This window comes from Pelodiscus sinensis, chromosome 17 (genome assembly GCF_052426305.1).
Source record: "Pelodiscus sinensis isolate ZL-2025 chromosome 17, ASM5242630v1, whole genome shotgun sequence".
NCBI classification, from domain to species: Eukaryota; Metazoa; Chordata; order Testudines; family Trionychidae; genus Pelodiscus; species Pelodiscus sinensis.
Genome location: NC_143068.1, coordinates 35,105,526 through 35,127,986, shown reverse-complemented (window position 1 = coordinate 35,127,986; position 22,461 = coordinate 35,105,526). Strand labels below are relative to the sequence as shown.

General features: G+C 54.0%; 1 protein-coding gene across 1 annotated transcript in view; it reads right to left on the bottom strand.

Moving 5' to 3' along the window:
* Window positions 1-14,577, bottom strand: part of TGM2 (transglutaminase 2) — a 51,961-nt gene extending 37,384 nt beyond the window's left edge. The window contains exon 1 of the mRNA XM_075900810.2: window positions 14,400-14,577. Coding sequence (XP_075756925.1) covers window positions 14,400-14,409 — 10 coding nt within the window. The 5' untranslated portion in view covers window positions 14,410-14,577. The remainder of the gene's footprint in view (window positions 1-14,399) is intronic.
* Between the last annotated feature and the right edge of the window lie 7,884 nt (window positions 14,578-22,461).

The window sequence follows — 22,461 nt, the reverse complement described above, 5'->3', positions numbered from 1 at the left end:
TAAGAGGTTAATGAGAATGTTTTTTCTCGCTCCTGCTCGTAACAACCTTTTAGGTACTTGAAAACCGTTCTCATGTCCCTTCGGAGTCTTCTCTTTTCCAGACTAAACAAACTCGTTCCTTACAATCTTCCCTCACAGATCATGGTTTCTAGAACTGTAATGATTTGTGTTGCTCTTTTTTGGACTTTCTCCAGTTTCTCCACATCTTTCCTGAAATGTGATACCTAGAACTGGGCACAATACTCCAATTGAGGCCTAATCAGTGCTCAGTAGAGCGGAAGAATGACTCCTCGTGTCTTGCTTACAACACGCCTCTTAATACATCCTAAAATGAGGTTTGCTTTTTTTGCAACACTGGTGTCTCATATTTAGCTTGTGGTTCACTATGATCCCTAGGTCTCTTTCTGCAGTATCCTTCCTAGGCAATTGCTTCCCAGTCTGTGTGTGTGAAACTGATTGTTCCTTCCTAAATGGAGCACTTCACATTTGTCTTTATTAAACTTCATCCTGTTGCTCTCAGGCCATTTCTCCAGTTTGTCCAGATCATGTTGAATTATGGCCCTGTCCTCCAAAGCACTCGCAACTCCTCCCAGCTCTGTATCATCTGCAAACTTAACAAGCGTCCTCTCCATGCCATCATCTAAATCACTGATGAAAACATTGAACGGATCCAGAACTGATCCCTGCGGAACCCTACTTGTTCTGCCCTTCCAGCATGATTGTGAACCATTAATAACTATCTCTGAGAACAACTATCTAGCCAGTTATGCACCCACCGTGTAGTAGCCCCATCCAGGCAGGCTACTAGTTATTTCACTAGTTAATGAGACTGTCGTCTGAGACTGTAACAAATGTTTTACTAAAGTTTAGCTATACCACGTCTACCACTTCCACCTGATCCACAAGGCTTGTTACCCTGTCAAAGAAAGCTTTTGGCTTAGTTGGACATGATTTGTTCTTTACAAATCCATGCTGGCTGTTACTTATTCCCATTATCATCTTCTAGCAGTTAGCAAATGGATTCCTTAATTCTTTGCTTCAGTATCTTTCCTGGCACAGAAGTTAAGCTGACTGGTCTGTAATTCTCTTGGTTGTCCTTATGTCCTTGGTTAGATGAGTACCGTAATTATTCTTTTCCAGGCTTCTGGAATTTCTTCTGTCTTTCAAGAGTTTTCAAAGATAATAGGGAATGGCTCATATCTCCTCAGTCAATTCCTTGAGTAATGTAGGATGCATTTCATCAGGCCCTGGTGACTTGAAGACATCTGACTTGTCTAAGCCATTTTTAACTTCTTCTTACCCTATTTTAGTTTCTGATCCTACCCCGTTTTCACTGGCTTTCACTGTGCAAGTTATTCAATCACCACCAACTTTCTTGGTGAAAACTGACACAAAGAAGTCATTAAGCACTTCTGCCATGTATGCATTTTTTACCATTGGTTTTTCCCTCTTCATTTAGTAATGGGCCTAGCTTGGCCTTGGCCTTCCTCTTCCTTCTAATGTATTTGTTGAATGTTTTCTTAACTTATATGTCTCTAGTTAGATTGAGCTGGTTTTGTGCCTTGGCCTTTCTAATTTTGCCCCATACAAACTTGTGTTGTTTGCTTATGTTCATCCTTTGTATTTTGACTTAGTTTCCACTTTTTGTAGGACTCCTTTTTGAATTTTAGATTATTTGGGATCTCCTGGTTAGGAAGTCTGGCTAGAGACCACCATGACTTATCTTTCCTGCCCAGCGGAATAGTTTGCTCTTGTGCCCTTAATAAAGTCTCTTTGAAAAACTGCCAACTGTCTGCGATTGTTTTTCCTAGACTTGCTTCCCCATGGACCTTACTAACCAACTCCCTGTGTTTGCTGAAGTCTGCCTTTTTGAAATCCATTGTCTTTATTTTGCTGATCTCCCTCCTACCATCCGTTAGAATCCTGAACTCTGTCATTTCATGATCACTTTCACCCAAGCTGCCTTCCACTTTCAAATTCTCAACCAGTCCCTGCCTATTTGTCAAAATCAAATCTAGACCAGCCTCCTCCCCAGCAGTGCTTTCCACCTTCTGAAATAAAGAAATTGTCTCCAATACAGTTCAAGCATTTGATGGATAATCTGCCCTGCTGTGACGTTTTCCCAATAGATGTCTGGGTGATTGAAGGCCTCCCCCCCTCGCTGCTTGTGCCGTGGATGATGTTTAAAAAAAGTCTCATCCACCTCTTCTTCCTGGTTCGGTGATCTGTAATGGACCCCTACCTCGACATTGTCCTTGTTTTTTACATGATCCAGTGGCCAAAAGATGAAGATAGACAAATTCAAGGAAGATGTGGAGAAATTGGAGAAGGTCCAGAGAAGAGCAACAAAAATGATGAAAGGTCCAGAGAACATGAGCTGTGAGGGAGACTGAAAGAACTGGGCTTGTTTAGTTTAGAAAGGAGAAGACTGAGGGGGGACATGAGAGCGATTTTCAAGTACCTAAAAGGGTGTTACCAAGGAGGAGGGAGGAAAATTGTTGTTCTTAGCCTCTGAGGACAGGACAAGACGCAATGAGCTTAAATTGCAACAAGGGAGGTTTAGGTTGGACGCTAGGAAAAACTTCCTGCCTGTCAGGGTGGGTAAAGCACTGGAATCAATTGGAGGTTGTGGAATGTCCATTGCTGGAGATAGGTTGGATAGACATCTATCAGGGATGGTCTAGTAAGTGCTTGGTCCTGTCGTGAGGGCAGGGGGCTGGATTCGATGGGCTCTCGAGGTCTCTTCCAGTTCTAGTGTTCTGTGATTCTGTGAAATTCAGGCTGGAAATAAGATGGAAATGCTTGACGGTGAGGGACCATTGGAACAACTTGCTAGGTGGCCACGGCGGATTGTCCATCGCTGACCATTTCCAAATCCAGACTGGACGCTTTTCTAAAAGATCTGCTCTAGGAATTACTCTGGGCAAGTTCTATGGCCTGATCCGGGCCAGAAGTGAGACTAGATGATCACATTGATCTGCTCCGGGCTTGGAATCCAGGAGTCTGTGTAGGCGCACACCGTGCACACGGGCACACACAGTGTGCACACGTCTCTGCAGTCTCACAGGTAAATAGCTTCACTGAAATCTCTCTGAACTCCTGGATCCTCTGTCCTTTTAGTAGAGTGGTCGGCGAAAACATCCCATGTCGTGTGCCTCACAAGGGTCAATTGCCGCAGCTCTTAGGCAAATGGCTTCCCTGCATGGCCAAAGCTCCCCAGAGCAAACTGAAGCTAATTGGTTTTAAGCAATCGGCTTGTGGGGGAGAGAGCAGCAGCGTCCTGGGTGTCTTTGGGCTGTGTCTACACTGGGAAGGTTTGGCAACAGAAGTGCTGTCGACAGGCTGTCACGTTACTGGAATTTGAGGGAAGCAGCCAGATCATGGCTGCACCCATAGGTGGGGGTGTTGGCCCCAAGAATGGTATAAAAGGGGGCCATGTGGGGTGTTCAATGGGAGCTTATTGTTTGCTGATCCTGTGTACGCTATTTATGTGAGTGTATAATGTCTGTGTGTGTAGGTAGGAATCTGTAATCTGTGTGGAAGCTGAATATTTCTCTGAATGTGGTTGAGCATTGGGCAGAGCCCGGCCTATGGACATGCTAATTAGTGAGGCCCTGTGGGACAATGGCACTCGATGGGCCAAGGACACACCTAAAGCATGAGGGCGGAGGCCTAAGAGCTGCCAGGAGAGAGAGGCTGAGGGCCAGGTGACCGGCTGAGACCAGAAGAGGCCAGGAAGGAGGTATAAAGAGGCCATGTGGGGGACTCCATTTTGTTCTCAGCTCAGCACTTCATCCCAGAGGCAGCAGTGCAGGAATCGAAGAGCCCGAAAGACCTGTGAACCCATCCTGATGCTAGGATGTGCAACAAGAAATTGACCAGGGATCTGTGGCTGGTTTCTTGGAACCAGACAGAACTTGTTCGGGGTAGGTGGGATTGGGTGCTAGGACCCCCCACCTGTGTATAGGCCCGGGGCCATCTGGGGCACGGATATTGCTGGGGTGTCGGAGGGGTTTTGCTCGGGAGGCTTCAGGCAGGCAGCTGAAGCGCTCTGTGGGACTGGTTTGTGGCCTGTTTGGAGAGGTCACCAGTCTGGGGGCAGTAAGGAGCCCTGGATTTGAGCAATTTGCCCTGAGTGGACGCCCTCAGTTGTGCCCAGACACAGCCCGGTCCGTCACACAGGCAAAAGTCGACAAAAGTGAAAACTGGTCAGACTGACTTTTCTGCCTCCCACTGTCGACATTTCCTGGCCACATTGCTACCCTCCCCGTCGGCAGACAGAGCAAAGCACAGTGGCAAAGCATCCCCCAGGGCAGCGTGCTGGTATGGCAGAGCTGATCCCTGTGCCTCTTGGGTTTCTCTGAGTTCTCCCACAGCATTCTCAGATGCTGGGAGCAACATCATGAGTAGCTCTGGGATGTGAAAGCAGTACAGCGTCTGACCCCTCCCTCTGCAGCAGCTGTCTGCCGGCCGCTGTGTTCCTAGCAGGACGGAACAGGAGCATTCCAATGGTTTGCTCTTTGGGGAACAAACAGACAGAGCAGCTCAGCTGTCAGATACTTCCCAGAGCTTTGAAAGGGGAGGGGCACAGGCCTGCAGGGCAGCAGAGATCACAAAACATTGAACACAGCCAGCATGGCAGGCAGTGTGGGTTACTGATGGAAGCCAGTTCTCTCAACAAAACAGAGTCCATGCTGGCTCTTTTTTAACAATAAAGTGTTTGTGTAGGGCGGGGGAGGGGAAGAGGGGGGGAGACAAGTCTTTCACAGGGACAGAAGTTTTTTGTTGCCAAAACCTAGTGTTTGTTCCCAACAAAAGTTGCGTTGTAGTGTGTACGCTCTCACTGTTTTTGTCAAGGAAAGGCTGTTTTTGGCGACCAAACATGCCAGTATAGACAGGGTCTTGGATCATCACGAGGGGGATGAGTTAGCTAATCTCCTCCCCTTTCTCTTTTCTCCCAAGAGACAGACAATTGTACAGGTCACACAGCCCTGAATGCTCCAGGTGGCCCGGTTTGGTAGTGCACAGGGGTTTTTTTTAACCCTCTTAGGGTATGTCTAAACTACATGACTCCGTCGACGGAGCCATGTGGATTTGTTTTTTCGGCAAAGGGAAACGAAGCTGCGATTTAAATAATCGCGGCTTCATTTAAATTTACATGGCTGCTGTGCTGAGCCGACAAACAGCTGATCAGCTGTTTGTCGGCTCAGCGCGCTAGTCTGGACGCTCCCCTCATCCTACGAGGCATAAGGGGAATATCGATAAAAGGCTTTCAGGTCGTCGTGGAGCATCCAGACTAGCGTGCTGAGCCAACAAACAGCTGATCAGCTGTTTGTCGGCTCAGCGCGGCAGCCATGTAAATTTAAATGAAGCCGTGATTATTTAAATCGCAGCTTCATTTCCCTTTGCCTATCTGTCTAATCTACATGCCTCCATCGACAGAGGCATGTAGTCTAGACACACCCTTAAAGTCCTAGCCTTTACCATGTCCTCTGGCAAGGAGTTCCACAGATTGACTGTGTGTCGTATGAAGAAAAACTTCCTTTTGTTTGTTTTAAACCTGCTACCTATTCATTTCATTAGGTGACCCCAAGTTCTTATGTTATGGGAACAAGTTAAAAACTATTCCTTATTCGCTTTCTCCATACCTGTCATGGTTTTATAGACCTCTTTCCTATCTCCCCTTAGTCTTCTCTTTTCTAAGCTGAAAAGTCCCAGTCTCTTTAATCTCTCTTCATACGGCACCTGTTCCAAACCCCTCATCATTTTTGTTGCCCTTTTCTGAACCTTTTCCAATGCCAATGTATCTTTTTTGAGATGAGGCGACCACGTCTGTACGCAGTATTCACGATGTGGGTGTCCCATGGATTTGTAGAGGCAATAAGATATTCTCTGTCTTATTTTCTATCCCAAGTCGAAGGTGTGTTGCAGAGCTGCGCTGGGTCCTGTGAGTGGAATATGGAGGGCTCAGTTCACCAGGTGTGACGGCGCGTTGGGGGTCCCCCACCTCCTGCACCCCCGAAATGGCACGAACAGACTCCACCAGCCAGTAGAACAGAGGTGGTTTATTGCTTCTCCAGCATACAGCATAGCACGGATGTCATCTGGTTACAGGGCAGGCCTAGGATGCCTCAGCCCCCCTTGATATGGGGGAAGAGGGGTCTCGGCTCCTAAACCCCCCAGCCTGTTGCTGAGGCTGCTTCCTCCATGCTCCCAGACAGAAACTAAACTAACTCTCCTCCAGCCCTGCCCCCCAGCCAGGGCAGCATCCACCTTCCTTTGTTTCTCTCCCTGGGGGGTAGCTGGTCAGACAGGTTTGGAGCCCCCTTTGCATAATGACCAGACAGCAGAGGTCGTCACAGCCCTAGCAAGGCCCCCCCACTACGTCACACCAGGATTCAAGGGCAGGAGAGGCCTGGGCTAGGTCTACGCTTGTACTTGGTTGACACAACTTGTGTTGATCACAGGGTGGTAAAAAAGCCCACCAGTGGCCCACAACGTTGTGCTGCAGCATGTACAGGTGTGAAGGCTGGTTTGTCCGCAGGTGCCCTCTGCTGCCAACCAAGCCAAGCTCGCTGGCTGGGGGTGGAAGTATTTTGTCCACAAAAGTGCCGACAAATGGGGTTCACGCGCTGACAGCCAGCGACAGGGCTGGGCAGACACAGGCTGCCTGGCGTAGACACACCCCGAGAGGGCCAGTGCTTAGCCTTCCTGCCTCTGGAGGAGTTGGGCTTTTGGCTTCAGCTGCCAAGTTGTTTTGGTTGATTTCCCCCAGGAGAGAAGCATTTCTGAGCTCAGGGAGGCATGGTCCAGGCTGTTCCCTGTGCCCTGGGTCAGGCTAACAGGAAATTGCCTGTTTCCTATGCCGTGGCCAGCGGGAGAGGCTGACCAGACACGTGCGGAGAGAAGGGACGTCTGAGTGCCTGGCCTGTGAGCAGGGCGATAATCAGACAGCGCTGGGTCCCATTGTTTCAGCGCGCTTCCCCGGGGCAAGGCGAGCTCATCCGTCATTGTTCAAGGCTAGTCGCCCGTGAACGCATCGTGGGCGGGCAGATTAGCTGTCGGCGCGAGGGGCCGTGTTTAACGTAGGAGAACACGGCCCGCTCCCTGCCAGAGCACCGGAGCTGGAAAACTAGGGCCTGATTTATGGCAGCAGCGCTGACAGGGCCGGGGCTGCGCCGCTCCCCGCGGCTTCCGGCTATAGGTCACCTAGCGCCGCGGTTCCTAGCCGGGGATACGTGTGCCGCACCCTGGGGACAGGGTGACTGGTGAGGCCTGGCCCCGTGAGCGCCCCCCTATGACTCCTCCCCACACCACCCTTCACCAGGGGAGGGGCTGGAGCCAGGCCTGCTGATGGGGATGGGGCAAAGGAGGCCCACAGGAGCTCTCGGTTCCCCCGGCCCTGCCCCGTCTCTGCCCCCAGCCCTCCTCCCCTGAACGATGCAGCCTGGGGGACTACTGGGGCCAGGGGCCTGGTGTCGGCAGTGGCGGAGGGAAGCGGAGCCACGTGGCCCTAGCTTGCTTGGCTCCCCCGGCTGTGTCACTCCACTCCCGCTGGTGAGTGTGTGTGGGGGGTCCCGCCCCAAGCAGAGCAAGCTAGGTCCATGTCTCTCTGCTCCCCCCACCGCTACTGGTGGGTACAGGGGGGACCCAACCCCTGCTGCCAGCACCAGGCCCCCCACTAGTTCTTTGGGCCTCCCAGAGGCTCAGGCTCCCCCGGCTGCTGGCCCTTTCCCCATCCTGCCCAGGGCATTGGGTAGGGCACATGACCCTTACAGCCCTTTGTCTGGGGTACGCAAAGGGCTTCCCGTGGGTCCATCCGCTCAGGTAGCTCTGTGCTTAGTTGTACGACCGGGTTCAGAAAGAGCCCTGGCAAAGTCGTACAGACGAAACGGGCGCGCCGTGACTTAGTTTTCCTGCTCCGTAGGCTGTGTGCTGAGGTGCAAGTCCAGTATTTATATCCCAACTGCTCCCTTTTAGAACTCTGTGGTACCATGAGAACGTCCGGCGTTGTTCAGCGGGAATGAGCCGGGACCTCTTGCATGCGTAGGGCTGAGTTTGTAAGCAAGTGGATTGCAAGTGAGGTGAAACCTGCGGGGGGGGAACGGATCCGAATGTGCCAAGGGGGACGATCATCTGGAAAGACAGGGGGACGCTGAGCTAGGGAAGGGCAGGCTGCTGGCCGGGAGGAGAAAGGAGGGAGTCGCACAAAGTCTGTTGCTATCGGAATGGTGCCAGGCGTGGGAAAGGTGACCACGGAGCCACATCCCCAGCGAAAGGCTTTCTTGAAAGAGTGCTCTCCCGTTCGGATCTGCCCCCTAGCCTCACCTTAAAGTCAGCCCTACTGCCTGCCTGCAGGACAGGAACGGCGGGAGAGAAATAATTGCTTTCAGGGCTGGGAGGTTTTGCTGGCGAGACATAAGGGATCTAAACAGACGGCGTGGCAGAGCGAGCATGGTCTGAGGAGATCTCTCAGCCATCAGCTATTATCTCTGAAAATCTTGGAAGAGAGAAGAGATTCCTGAAGATGGGAAAAGGACAAATAAACCTTTCTATAAAAAGAGAAATAAACACAGCCCAGGAAATTACAGAGCGGTCAGCTTAACTTCTGTACCAGGGAAGATAATGGAGCAAATAATGAAGGAATCCATTTGCTTACATTTAGAAGATGAGAATGTGATAAGTAACAGCCAGCATGGATTTGTAAAGAACAGTTTGTGTCAAACCAACCTGAGAGCTTGTTACCTGTCACGTTATTGGATTGTGAGGGGAGCAGCTGTGTCACTGCTGCAGCCATGGGGGGGGAGGGTGTTTGCCCCAAAAGTGGTACAAAGGGGGCCATGGGAGGGGTCAAACAAAAGCTTACTTTCCACTGATTCTGTATCTGCTCTTCATAGATCTGTATAATGTCTGTGTCTGGAGTTAGGGATCTGTACTCTGTATGGAGACTGGAAGTCTCTCTAAATGTGTTTGAGCAATGGGCTGGGAATGTTTGCCCATGGACATGGTAATGAGCAAGTCTCCAGGGGACAATGGGCCTCTGAAGGCCAAAGACACACCTGGCCACTGGCCATGTGACTCCCTCCAGCTTGGAAGAAGCCAGGAGGGGGGATAAGTAGACCATGTGGCCGACTCCATGTTGTCTTCAGATCTGCTTCTGACCCCAGATGCGGCCTCGCAGGGAATCACAAGCCAGGAAGAACTGTGGACCCATCCTGGCATAGGATGTGCAACAAGGATTTTTAAGCCAGCAGCCATAACATCTCTGCTAGAGCCTGCATTGACAACTGGGAGATTCGATGCATGTAATGTATGATAATTTAACAACCTCACTCTTATGCTTTTCTTTCTTGTAGTGTTAAACCTTTAGATGGTAGATTCTAAAGGATTGGCTCAGCGTGGTTTGTGGGTAAGATCCAGAGAATAAATTGGCCTGGGATCTGTGGCTGGTTTCTTGGGACCGGACAGAACTTGTTCAGGGAAGGTGAGATTGGGTTTTAAGACCCCTCACCTGTGTATGAGGCCCGGAGCCATCTAGGGCACGGATATTGCTGGGGCGTCGGAGGGGTTTTGCTCGTGAGGCTTCAGGAAGGCAGCTGAAGCGCTCTGTGGGACTGGTTTGTGGCCGGTTTCGAGAGGTCACCAGTCCGGGGGCTTTAAGGAGCCCCGAATTTGAGCAATTTGCCCTGAGTGGACGCCCTCATCTGTGCCCAGACCCGGCCCGGTCCAACACACCCTGCCAAAGAAAGCTTGTAGTTAAGGTGGAAGTGGTAGACTTGGTATATGTAGACTTTAGTAAGGCAGTAGATACTGCCCCCCATAGCCTTCTGATTAACAAACAAGGGACATACAATTTAGCTGGAGCTACTATAAGGTGGGTACATAACTGTCAGGATAATTGTTCCCAGAGAGTAGTTATCAATGGTTCACAGGCATGCTGGAAGGGCAGAACAAGTGGGGTTCTGCGGTTCTGTTCAATGTCTTCATCAACTATTTAGATATTGGCACAGAGAGGGTGCTTATTAAGTTTGCAGATGATGCCAAGCTGGGAGGGGTTGCGACTGCTTCGGAGGACAGGGTCAGAATTCAAAACGATCTGGACAAATTGGAGAAATGGTCTGAGGTAAACAGGGTGAAGTTTAATAAGGACAAATGCAAAGTGCTCCACTTAGGGAGGAACAATCTGTTGCATACATGCAGAATGGGAAGTGGCAGCCTCGAAAGGAGTCTGTGGAAAGGGATCTTAAGGTCATAGTGGAGCACAAGTTAAATGAGTCAACAGTGTGACTCGGTTGCAAAAAAAGAAGAACATTCATTCTGGGAGGTATTAACAGGAGTGTTGTAAGACAGACACACTAAGTCATTTTTCCACTCGCCTCCTCATGGCTTAGGCCTCAACTGAAGTATTGTGTCCAGTCCTGCTTGCCATATTTCAGGAAAGATGGGTACATACTGGAAAAAGTCCAGAGAAGAGAAACAGAAATTATTAAAGGTCTAGCAAACCTGACCTATGTGGGAAGATAGAAGGGGGGGGGGGGGGGTGAGTGTGTGTGTGTGAGAGAGAGAGAGAAAACTTGAGTGCCTTTTAGATTTTTGAAAACTGGTGTTGGAGGGAGAAAAATTATTCTCCTTAACCTCTGAGGACAGGACGAGAAGCAATGGGCTTAAACTGCAGCAAGGGAGGTTTAGGTTGGACATGAAGGAAAACTTCCTGTCTGTCAGGGTGGTTAAATACTGGACTAAATTGCCTGGGGAGGTTGTGGAATCTCCATCCCTGGAGATATTTAAGAGCAGGTTAGACAGACATCTGTCAAGGAAGATCTAGACGGTGCTTGGTGCTGCTTTGAGGGCAGGGGACTGGACTTGATCCCCTCTCAAGGACCCTTCCAGTTCTGTGATTCTATAATGACGTGGTTCCATGATCAAAATGATTCCAGTGTGCTGTTGAACTGTGGCCAAAATATGGAGACTTCCTTTTTACGCCTCTCACCTCTGAAGCTGCAAAACCTGTCCCAGTTACATTGGTGTGAATTTATACCAAGCTACACGCTGCCAAAACTTTTGGACCACGTCAGAAAAAGTGAGTTTGAGAGAGAAATTTTAAAAAGAATTTTTGGCTCAAAAAACCAGCCTGAGCTAGTAAGTCCAAACTTTTTGTGTCCTGTTGGCCTCTTTGATCAGTAACAACCCATGTCTTCCTCAGTTGTTATTACATTGACAAAGACCTAGAAGGATGTTTGCAGAGCTCTCCTAGACGTCGGAGGCCATCGACTGCCAGTATTACAGTGTTCGCAAGGCCAAGGGTGACATGAAATCTCTTTACATTCCATTTCCATTTTCCCCTGGTGCTTTAAAATCTTTTCATGTAACAGGGACACGGATGTAACAGTCACATTTCTGTCTGCCAGACTTCTGTTTCCTACTGTTCTAGCTAACTCCTAGGACAGCTGCCATGAAAGATTAGAAGAGTGTTTCTCTTCTGGTTTTTTTAATTGTCATTGCCTTGTGCATCGGCGAGCTGGATCTAAACTCTGGCATTCCCCTGCTAGCGATAAGGACCTGCTGTGCTCACAAAACATGCACATTCCCCTTTTCAGCCTGGCTGTCCCTAGAGACTTGCTCGTTCAACGTGCACAAGCCCCGCACTAAGTTTTCCTTCGTTTTCTCTAGCGGCAGAAGCTGCAGGGAGAGGTTGTCAGCGTCTGTTCCTATTCTGGGGGACGTGGGAGAGCGGGACACACCATGGGAGGGGCATGAGAAGCACAAAGACGGAGGAAGAGGAGTTCATGGAAAACTTCAGTTCCACCTTTTCCTGGGAACAGCACAAACCGAGCGTCCCGGTGCGGCTCGGGGACGAGAAGTGCCAGAAGCACCATTCCCCGGACAGGGCGGGGAGCACCAGACAGTGGCGTTTTCCCTGTTTACGCCTGCATGCCATTGGGCTCAATCTCTGATGTGAGGGATCCTGCTTTTCACTATCCTGAGGGAAAACTGGGGAGGCTCTTCAGCCTCATCTCAACGTCCGACCGCTCCCCTCCCGCCATGAGTAATCGGAGGGCTGCAGCTCAGGGGCCCTGTTGTCTTTCGGATGCAGTCACTTGCTGCCATCGCAGGCGTCTCCTCTGCCGTTCGGGTGTGTTTTGCCTTGGGACTCGATTCGATAAAACCTGGGCTTGTGGCTGAGCCCCCGGCTGCTGACCTGCCGGAACTCGGCTTCCTTCCCTCCGTGTGCCCCGCTGGGGTGGATTTGGCATGTCGCTCCCGTGCCGGTCTGCACCGGCGCACTCAGCCCTAGGACGCGCACCCTGGCTTCAGGCTGGGCTACGGTGCCATAAGCCGCCACGGAGACGGGGGCGTCTTGCCTCCCTCCCCGGAGACTGAACCAGGGGGCTACGCACTGGTCGGACTCGGCCGTGGGAAATGTGATTTCATCAGAATGGCCAGGCGGGGTCAGACCAAAGGTCCGTCCAGCCCAGCGTCCTGGCTGCCGACAGGCCAATGCCCCGGGGGAGTGAACAGAACAGGGAATCTCCAGCGATCCCTCCCCTGTCGTCCGTCCTAGATTCTGGCTGGGGAGAGGTTTAGGGAGACCCAGAGCCTGGGGCTGCATCCCTGCCTGTCTTTGACACATCTATCATAGGCACCAACTTCCTCTCTTGCTGAGGGGTACTGCCCCACCCCCTGCCCAAGCCTGCCCCCACTCCACCCTTTCCCCAAGCCCCTTCCTGCCTCCTCTTTTCATCCCATCCCCCGAGTGTGCCCCATCCCTCTCCCCCCCTCCAGTGCCTCATGCATGCCGGGACACAGCTGTTCACCGGGGTGGGAGGTGCTGGGAGTTGACCAGCGGGCTGCTGGTGGGAGGGAGGCACTGTGGGAAGAGAGAGAGAGGAGGGAGCCTGACTGTCAGCCACTAATTCTCCTGCCCTGGAGTACCCATGGAGTCAGCACCGCTGGCACTTTGTCCTCCATGGACGTATCTCATTCTTTCTTGAGCCCACTTGTACTTTTGGCCTCCACAACATCCCCTGGCAAGGAGTTCCACAGGTTGCCTGTCTGCTGTGTAAAGTGCTTCCTTATGTCAGTTTTAAACCTGTTGCTTATTACTTTTCATTGGGTGACCACTGCCTCTTGTCTTATGCAAAGGGGTAAATAACCCTTCCTCATCTACTTTCTCCTCTCTGTTCATGAGGGTTTAGGCTTCTGTCTCCCCTCAGTTAGCTCTTTCTGAAACTGACTAGTCCCAGTATTTTTCTCTCTTCCTATGGAAGCTGTTCCCTATCGCCAGCCCTAAACAGTTTTGTCACCCTTCTCGGCATTTTTTCTAATATGAGTGTGAGACGGGGTGACCAGGAACGCGTGCAGTATTCAAGGCGGGGAGCTCCATAATAGGAAGTTTTCCATTTCCCAGTGGGTCCAAATGTGACCAGTGAACTATCCACAGCGCCTCCAAGACCTTTGTCCTGAGTGTAACGGGTCACTGAGACCCATCATTTGGGGATTACGCTTTCCAGGGTGCGTTACTTTGCACTTATCAACACTGAATTTATCTGCCATTTTGTTGCTCAGTCACCCAGTTTAGTGAGGGTCCTTTGCCGTCAGCTTTGGGGGTCACTTTCTTGAATATATTTGTATCATCTGCAAACTTGATGACCTCACTATTTATCCTCTTTTCTAAGTTATTTCTGGATATGCTAAACGGCACTGGTCCCAGAACAGATCCCTGGGGGCCCCTCCATGCCCCTCTCTCCTCTGTGAGAGAGCTAGAGAAGAAACTATTCTTCCCCGAGTGAAAGATGGCACAGAAAACCGGCTCTGTGAGGGGGATCTTGAAAGGCTTAGAAGGGCGGGTTTCTGGCTCTATTTAGATAACTCTTTAAAAATAGGATGAGACTTAAAGTAAATATTTTTAGAGCAGCTCTCTGCCGAAACCTGCCGAAAGGGAACTGGCAATTATAAATAGTATTCTAAAATGTCACTCGTTTCAGCATCGGCGTTATTAACAAACAGCAAGTGGCTGCAGCCCTGGTGAAGAAGAAAATGAATTCAAAATCTTTTCCTCCTGCCCAGAACTTTCTGTTTCAGTCTGGCGAGTGTCTGATGACTCCGCGCTGGAGTTGAGAGTTTGCCGTTCAGTTTCAGTAAGACCCAGAAATACAGACAAGTGCAGCTTGCTTCACGTCCCAGCCCGAGCCAAACGAACACGCTGCAATTCTACAATTCTGCAATTTGCTTAAAGCGCAACAAATGCCCGGCCGACTGATGTCGCTACCCACCCTTACACGTGCCCTTGCAAAGCGCACTAGACCCACGCAAGCTGTTTCTGATTGAGAAGAATGCTACAGAAGTTGCCAAGTGTTACTGAAATGCAGCCTCAAGCAATGTGCCGTTTGCAGCTTTACCTTCAGCCATGGTGTCCAGTCCTGGAGTCCCTTTTATTCCGCTTGCTCTCTGCTTGGAGTGCCTACAGCTATAAAAAAGGAGCCGATGGTCTATCTCCTCCCGCCCTCATGAGCTGTTCTCTCCCTTTATACAGGCAGACACTGCACACACACCCTCATCTGGGCGGATGGAGCAACCTTCACAAGAGCTGGAAAACCCCCACGCTTTCCAGGAAAAACTACTTTCACCTTTTTTTTTTTTTCAGCACGGAGTGTGGATTTGTGACAAGAGCGGGTCTGTAATCGCTCACTGCCCCGCACACAGGCTAAAAATATAGAAGTGACACATCCCAAAAGAGCCGGTGTGGGGATGCTGCAGAGAAACAGCCCTCACAAATCCGTGTTGGGAAACGCTTTGCCCAGTTCCAGGGAAGAAATTCTTGAAGTCGCCCCTGGAATGGGGGGCTCGTGTTAGTGCCCGGAGCAGGCTAGTCAGAACCCAGGGGCTGATTTTCTGAGGTAGTTGGTCTGAATGTAGCGGGCCCCCCCCCCCATCTACATGGGGCATTCAAGAGAGGCACAAACACCCCCCCCTTTTGTAAATATACTGGCTGGAGACATGGCTCCCGTGGGCTCCTCTCGACGGACCCTCTTCCACCCCCACCCCAGGTGCTGCCTGGGGGGAGGGCTAGGCCGTGCGAAAAGCTGGGCATGACCCCACATTCCCCTCAGCCACAACCCAGAATCCTTTGGGCCAGGCTCTGTGGCCTTGGACCGTGGGACTGGGCAGCCCTGGGTCCCTCAGGAAAACCATTTGCAAGTGGTGAGCAAATCTGCTTTGTGAGGTGGGGCCGGGGCGGAGGGACCAGGCAGTGGTGCTGACCCCTTGGGGGAAGGGAGGGCACTAGCCCCAGGTCCAGCCCTCGCGGGGAGGGGGCGAAGGGTAAGCAGCCGGGAGTCCCCGGGGGTGGGGGGCCGCCACGGGCCAGACAACCATGCTTATGTGCCTCTGTCGGGCAACTCCAGCAGTGGCTGCGCCGGCCCCGCCCCACGCCGGGGGCGCCCCACTTTGCCACTGCAACTGAAGTGTCCCGTGGTTTTAGCTGACAGCTTTTGACATTTCACACCTTTGCTAGGGGCTTGAACCAGGACCTCAGCATGTGGGGCTGACAGCAGAGGGCCTGGCACCTGGGGCAGCAGCTGGGAACCCAGCATGTGGGGCTGACAGCAGAACCCCCGGTGCATGGGGCAGCAGCCGGGAGCCTTGCATGTGGCCGGGAGCCCAGGGGTGCTGCAGGCCCCCCCACACCCTAAGATCCCACACTACATGGGAGCCGATAACTTTGCACTGCCACTGCAAAGCTGCAAATCGGCTGTTGCAGCCCCGGTGGCCCACGAACAGACCCATCTGCAGCCCCGACTTCCCGCCTCTCCCCACTCCTGTGCGAGGGGGCAAGTGGAGGAGGCCGGCTGGAGGGGAAGCGCACAGGCACAGGGACTGATGCGGGAGCACACCAGGAGCTGGGCGCGTCTCACAGGGAGGGTGGGCTGTTGCAAACAGAAGCGCTTGCTCTAGAGAGGTGCTAGAGCAATAGAGAGGTGACTGGTGAGCCAGCTAACTGGGAGGCCTCGCCCTTAACCGGGGATGCTTCCTGGTTCCAGTTAACTGGCAGGGGCTGGAGCAACTCCCTGCCTGCCCTGGTCTGAGGGGTGCTCCAACCAGCCGGCCAGAGCAGCCCCTGTCGGCGGCAGGCCCAGCCCACCCGCCCCTGCCACCATTAACCAAGTCAATGTTAGACCCTGTTCCGGCCCGTGCAATGGAGGGGCAGCCCCCCAGGGGGCTTCGGGGCTCCGTGCTTTGCGTGTTCCCAAAGGTATTGTAGTTGATCGTCCCAAGGGCCTGGCATGGCTCCGTCTCTCAGGGCACAGGAAAATGAAACCTCTCCCACGCATGGAACAGAGCAGGCGAGCAGCGAGCAGCGCCCAGCACGGATGCAAAGACTCCGGCTGTGGCTGGGAAAATCCAGACCGTTGCTCACGGCCCGTGGGAGGGGGGCAGGGAGCAAGGTTCAAGGAGCAGTAAACCCTTGCGGAGCGGAAGCCTCATGATCTGATGTGGTTCATTCCAGCACCCTGGTGGACCGCGTGGCGGGGGGGGGATGCCATGAGTTGCGTTGCTGATGGACCTGGGGGCGAACATGTGGTGCGGGGGCTGCCCTTTTCACCTGGCCTAATGGGAACCAGCCACCTCGGGAATTTCAGCCTTATCGCCCATCTCGGAATGCACGGAGCATGAAGGATACAGCAGCCCGTGGGCTGGGGAGCTCGTCGGCGTGCAGGGACTGACAAGGCAGGATGGTCCCAAGTCTCTTCTGTGATACGCCCGTATCACAGCACGGGCGTCCGTGGGCTCAGAAGCAGGGGGGCCCAGTGGCTCGGGCTCCCCATGTTTTACGTTGCAATGGAATGGCGTATGGGAGGGTGGGAATCAGGACTCCCCAATGAGTGAATACAGCCACTAGGTCTGGCACACCCCCAGGCTATGGGGCTGCAGGCGTGCCCTCAGCCCCCTCTGCATCCACTGTATGCCACACCCTCCCAGCCAGGCATCCCTGGGGCTTGGGGGGAGCACAGGGCCGAGGTGGGAGGCGTTTCCTGGGACGCCGTTGGGATGAGAGAACAGGCTGATAATTAGACCCTATTGCTGGCTGCTCAGCTGCCTCTTCATCCGAGCCCCTGCCTATACAGTGCTGATGTGACTTCCTAGCGGTTTGAACGCTCTCGCGCCACTTGGCCAGTGTGCTTGGGCTCCCGTTTTCTCTCTACTCTCTGTGGCCCTCTGTAGCGGAGTCTTTTTTGGGGACCCTGCTGGGCAGTAGAACTGGTGCTTGTGGGATCTTCGGTCTTCTAACATCAGGGCACCTCTGCGACCCGTCCTGCAAATGGGCAAGTGGAGCCCATTGTGACGTAGTGGGGGTACTTGCTGGACTGTGGTGACCCCTGCTGTCTGGAGCAAGACCCAGCAGGGAAAACCTCGCTAGGCAGAGGTAAGGCCAAACTTGTTGAACCAGTGGCCAGACACCCCCCATGGAGAGGAACAAAGGAAGGTGGATGCTGCCCTGACTGGGGGGGCAGGGCTGCAAGGGAAGTTAGTTAGTTACTGTGGGAGAGCATGGAGGAGAGCCTAGGAGAAGGGGCTGGAGTTTAGGGGCCCCGTCTCCCCCATCTCAAGGGGGCCTGAGGCATCCTAGCCCAGCTCTGGGACCAGACTACATCTGTGCTGTGCTGTATCCTGGAGAGGCAATAAACTTCTTCTATTCCACCGGCTGGTGCAGTCTGTTTGTGCCATTTCGGGGTGCAGGAGACGGGGAACCCCCAACGCGCCGTCACACTGGTGTCAGGGGTGGGATGCACTGCACCCCGTGCATGGAGCTTCCAGCGGCAAGCGACAAGGCGCAGTAGAAGCAAGAGCCCTGGAGCCAGGCGTGCTGGAGACAGAGCGAAGCGGTTCCTGGGAATCGTGGGGCGCTGCAGCACTAGACTGGTGAGTCTGCACCGAGGGGCCCAGCGGGCAGATGGCCTACGCCCGACTCTTGAAGGCAGAGCTGGTGGGGCTGTGCAGAGAGAGGGGCTTGCCTGTGCGGAAAGCAACCAAGGCCCAGCTGATTACCCAGCTGGAAGATAATGACCAGCCACAGGGCCAGGATCTTGTCCCCAGGGGAAGCAGCCAGACCCCCCCTGAGAGTGTGTCAGGCTCAGAGAGGGGGAGGAGCGCTGGAACCCAACGGAGAGATGAGACAGCGTCTCCCGGGAGGCCTGCAAGCCGTAGCCCATCTAGGGCAGGGGCCAGCCCAGCGGAGCTGCGGCGGCTGGAGATCCAGCTGCGGATGAAGGAGTTGGAAGTACAGGACCGAGAGAAGGAGCGCCAAGATCGAGAGAGGGACCGCCAGGATCGAGAGAAGGAGCGCCAAGATCGAGAGAGGCAGCGACAGCATGAGCTGGCCATGGCAGAGCGGAGAACCGGCGGGGCACCGGCTGTGCCAAGTGCGGATGGGCCCCAGGGTCCCAGGGCTGCCAGATGCTTGGAGAGGCTCGTGGTGGCCCAACTGAAGGACATGGGTGACATAGACGGGTTCCTCAGTGCCTTTGAGAGGGCCTGTGGACTGCAACGGGTCCCCCCGGCTGACTGGCTGCAGGAGCTTGTCCCCGCACTGAACCAGGAGGCGGCCGGAGTGCTCAGTCAGCTGGAGAACCTACAGCCAGGGGATTACAACCGAGTCAAGGAGGCCCTGCTGCACAAGTTCGGGCTGACCCCCGAGATGTACAGGAAGAAGTTCCGGGGGGTACAGAAAGGGCCACGGGAGACCTATGTGGATCTGGCCTCCCGCCTGGCGCAATACTGCCGCAAGTGGGTGTCTGGAGTCGGAGCCCAGACCGCAGAGGAGCTGCTCAAGCTGGTCATGATGGAGCAGTTCTATGAAGTGTGCCCACCCAAACTGAGGCTGTGGCTCAAGGACCGGAGACCAGAGAACCCCCAGGAGGCCGGGAGACTGGCGGATGAGTTCACGGAGAGCCGGTCCGGGTGTGAACGGGAGTCCCGGAGAGAAAGGGAACCGCGCAGAGACCGGATCTCGGCCGAGCGACGGAGGGAGTCAACTACGGGGCGAGACCAAGGAACAGGTCGTCTGCGCCCCAGAGAACCAGCCAGGGCCTGGACAGAGACAGCCCAAAGCCTAACTTGCCAGCGCTGTGGGCAAAAAGGCCACAAGAGGGCTCAGTGCACCAGGTCCCAGGAGTTTGCTCAAGGGCTTCGTCTACACTGCAGGGCTTTTGTGCAACAAGCCTATTGCAGAAGAGATCTTCCGCAAAAACGTCCTGCGCAAAAGCGCGTCCAGACCTCAAAGTGCATCGCAAAAGTGCTGTGCTTTTGTGCAAGAGAGCAGCCACACTGCGTGGACACTTGCTCAGGACAGCTCTGATGGCCATTCACAGAATGGGCATCAGAGCACCTGTGGTTTTGCCGATAGGGGTTTCTTGTGCGAAAACCCCTCCGGAGCGTCCACACCTGCCTTTTTGCACAAGAGCTGTCGTGCAAAAAGGAGTTATTCCTCATGGGGAGAGGAATAACTCTACCGGCAAAAGTCCCCTGTTCTGCCAATTTACTTGCACAAAAACATAAGAGCATCAGAACGGCCGTACTGGGTCAGACCAAAGGTCCATCTAGCCCAGTATCCTGTCTACCGACAGTGGCCAGCCCAGGTGCCCCAGAGGGGGTGGACCGAAGACAATGATCAAGCGATTTGTCTCCTGCCATCCCTCTCCAGCCTCTGACAAACAGAGGCCAAGGACACCATTTCTATCCCCTGGCTAATAGCCTTTTATGGACCTAACCTCCATGAATTTATCCAGCTTCTCTTTAAACTCTATTATAGTCCTAGCCTTCACAGCCTCCTCTGGCAAGGAGTTCCACAGGTTGACAACACGCTGTGTGAAGAAGAACTTCCTTTTATTAGTTTTAAACCTGCTACCCATTAATTTCATTTGGTGTCCTCTAGTTCTTCTATTATGCGCAAAAACCTTGTTGTGTAGACGTAGCCAAGGGAAATAGCAGAGAATTGTGCTTTCCTCTCACAGCGGCCTTTGCGCCTGGCACTCCTCAAGCCTGGCCTTTCCAAATCAAAGTGCTGCCAGGTGGAATAATATTTGCAGTGTTGGACGTGTGTGCGCTGGGCAAACAGCTCGCCCCGACACTAGCGCTGTTGTAGCATGGGCTGCCAGTGCAGACAGGGTTGCAGGCCCATGAGAAGAGACGGAACATGACTCATTTTTCTAAGTTAGCCACCGTCCGTGAAAAGTCGCTCTGTTTTCCCAGATTATTTCATGTTGCGCGCAGAGGCCGGTTCATATGATGAGTGAGTCAGGTCAGGAAAATGTCAGCTCCCTCCTTGCAAATCAACATGTGGCATTGCTCTGGAAAACGACGACGACTGAATCACGTCTTCGGTACTGTGCGCCCGAGCACGGTCCAGCGAAAAGAAATAGCGGTACAAATGGATAACACGGCCTAGGCCGCTTAAAGGCGGCCATGTTCCTTAGCTTCCAGGTAGTGTCAATACTTGGCCTGGAAATCTTCATGGACCAGACCAAAGGTCCAGCCAGCCACGGGCCCGTGTGCCGGCAGCAGCCAAAGCCAGCTGCTCCAGAGGTGCTTCCTTGTTGTCCACTTCCGGCTTCTGGCAACCCCAAGCTGGGATGAGACGGTGTTGGGGATTTAGGAGGTGATGGGTGTGGTCTTATCCTCCACTGCTCACCCTAGTATGTGAGCGCTTGCATTAAGCAGCATGTGACGGATTTACTGGGTGCGAGCACCCCCTCTCGCCGGAGCAGGGGGTTTCAGCGGACCTACCGTCGGGGTTTGGGGTTTGTATCTCGGGGTCCGATCCCCCGTGGCGGAGTTTGCGGGTGCAATCACCCATTGCTGGATCGGCAAGGGGGTTCAGCGGATCCACCACCACGTCCCCGTTAAGGTCCTGGGGTCCTATCCCCGGTTAAGGGTTCTGGAGCCCTATCCGCTAAGGCCCATCCTGTACAGGCAGCGGCTGCCCGTATCGTGTCCGGAGTCACCCGACTCCCAGGAGCTCTGGCCTACTGGGGCGGGTTGAATAGGTTGAGAGCGGGGAGGGGAGAGTGGGGGACCTGGGCCCACCCTCTCCACCAGGTCCCAGCCCAGAGCCCTAAGTGGAGGGATTAGCGCGTTCCCTCCACGACAGGTGGGGTTGATCCCCGAAACTCGCCTGCCCACGGGCACCAGAAGCGCTCTGCCCCGGGCTTCTTCCACTCCCTGTCCTTTGCTAACCCGCCTGCGGCCCCGACCCAGGCACTCACCCTTCCCTCGTCTTCAGTCACGTCAGGTCGGTACCCGGGAGGCCGCAGCGTTGCTCCTCCATTCCTCCAACGGGGCGGGATGTTCACCTTCCCGGGGAGGGGTCAGCGGCTCCTCCCTGAGCCGCCCCTAGAGAGCTCGGCCATCCGCTTTTCGAGCACCCTGGGGAGAGACGCCATGGGGGGAAGCCCCGCCCCCCTGGCATCCTCACGCTCTGGGACGCTGCGCCTGGGGTCAGGCGCTCTGCCCCTCGCTCCTCCCTGAGCTGTGTAGCTGGAATGCCCCTCGGGCACCGGCCTGTGTGCCGCAGCCGGGTCTGGGCCCACCTCCTACGCAGTGGGGCCTTGTGCGTTCCGCCGCGCTGGGTCTCGGCCCTGGCTGCCCGCGCCGCCGATCCGCCCTCCTGGCCTCGGAGGGGGAGAGGCCCCCCCGGGGCAGTTCGGGGCCTGCTGGGTCTGTCAGACAGCATCACGGCACCTGTGTCAGGGGATCTTCCTCTCGTCCACTCCCCGGAGAGAAGCCTATGCCGCAGTGTCTGGGTTTGGGAGGGCTGGTTTGTTCCATACCCAGCTGGCTGTGTGCGTTTGCGAGGAGGCAGGTCAGAGCAATGTCCCAAGCCCCTGGAGTGGGAGACAGGGCTGGCTCATAGTTCCTGGGGGGGTATGTGCCACACTCGGGACCAGGCCCTGAGGAAGGGCTGGATCCTACACAGGCGAGCTTGGGGCTGACTGGGAAGCTTTCCCTGGACACTGAGGAACAGAGCTGTTGAGTCAAGTCTTTATCCCGGCGCTTTAGGCTGGGGCCAGGCTGTGGAACACCTTGAAGATAAGACCTGAGGCTCTGAGCGTGAGCCAGGATTCTGTGGAAATTGGGGGGGGGGGGTGAGTGTTCCCAGAGATGCTGGTTCAAGGCTCGGGGTTCATGAAGACGCGCTAAGCTGAGGCAGGCTAAAGGAAAACGTCTGGAGCCCCAACAGGAGCATGAAGCTGCGCTGGGCCCCCAAAGAGCCTTCTGGGACACCGGACTGGATGTGGGGTTTGTGGGGTTTGTTCCAACCTGGCCTGTATGTCAATCTCACGGGGACTTTCACAGCAAGTCAGTCTGCAGAGGGCGTGGCATGGCCATGGGAAATAATAAACCCCCGTACCGTCCATGGAGGCTCTCGGTGGCTTTAACGAGGCCGTGAAAGCCCAGTCTCAG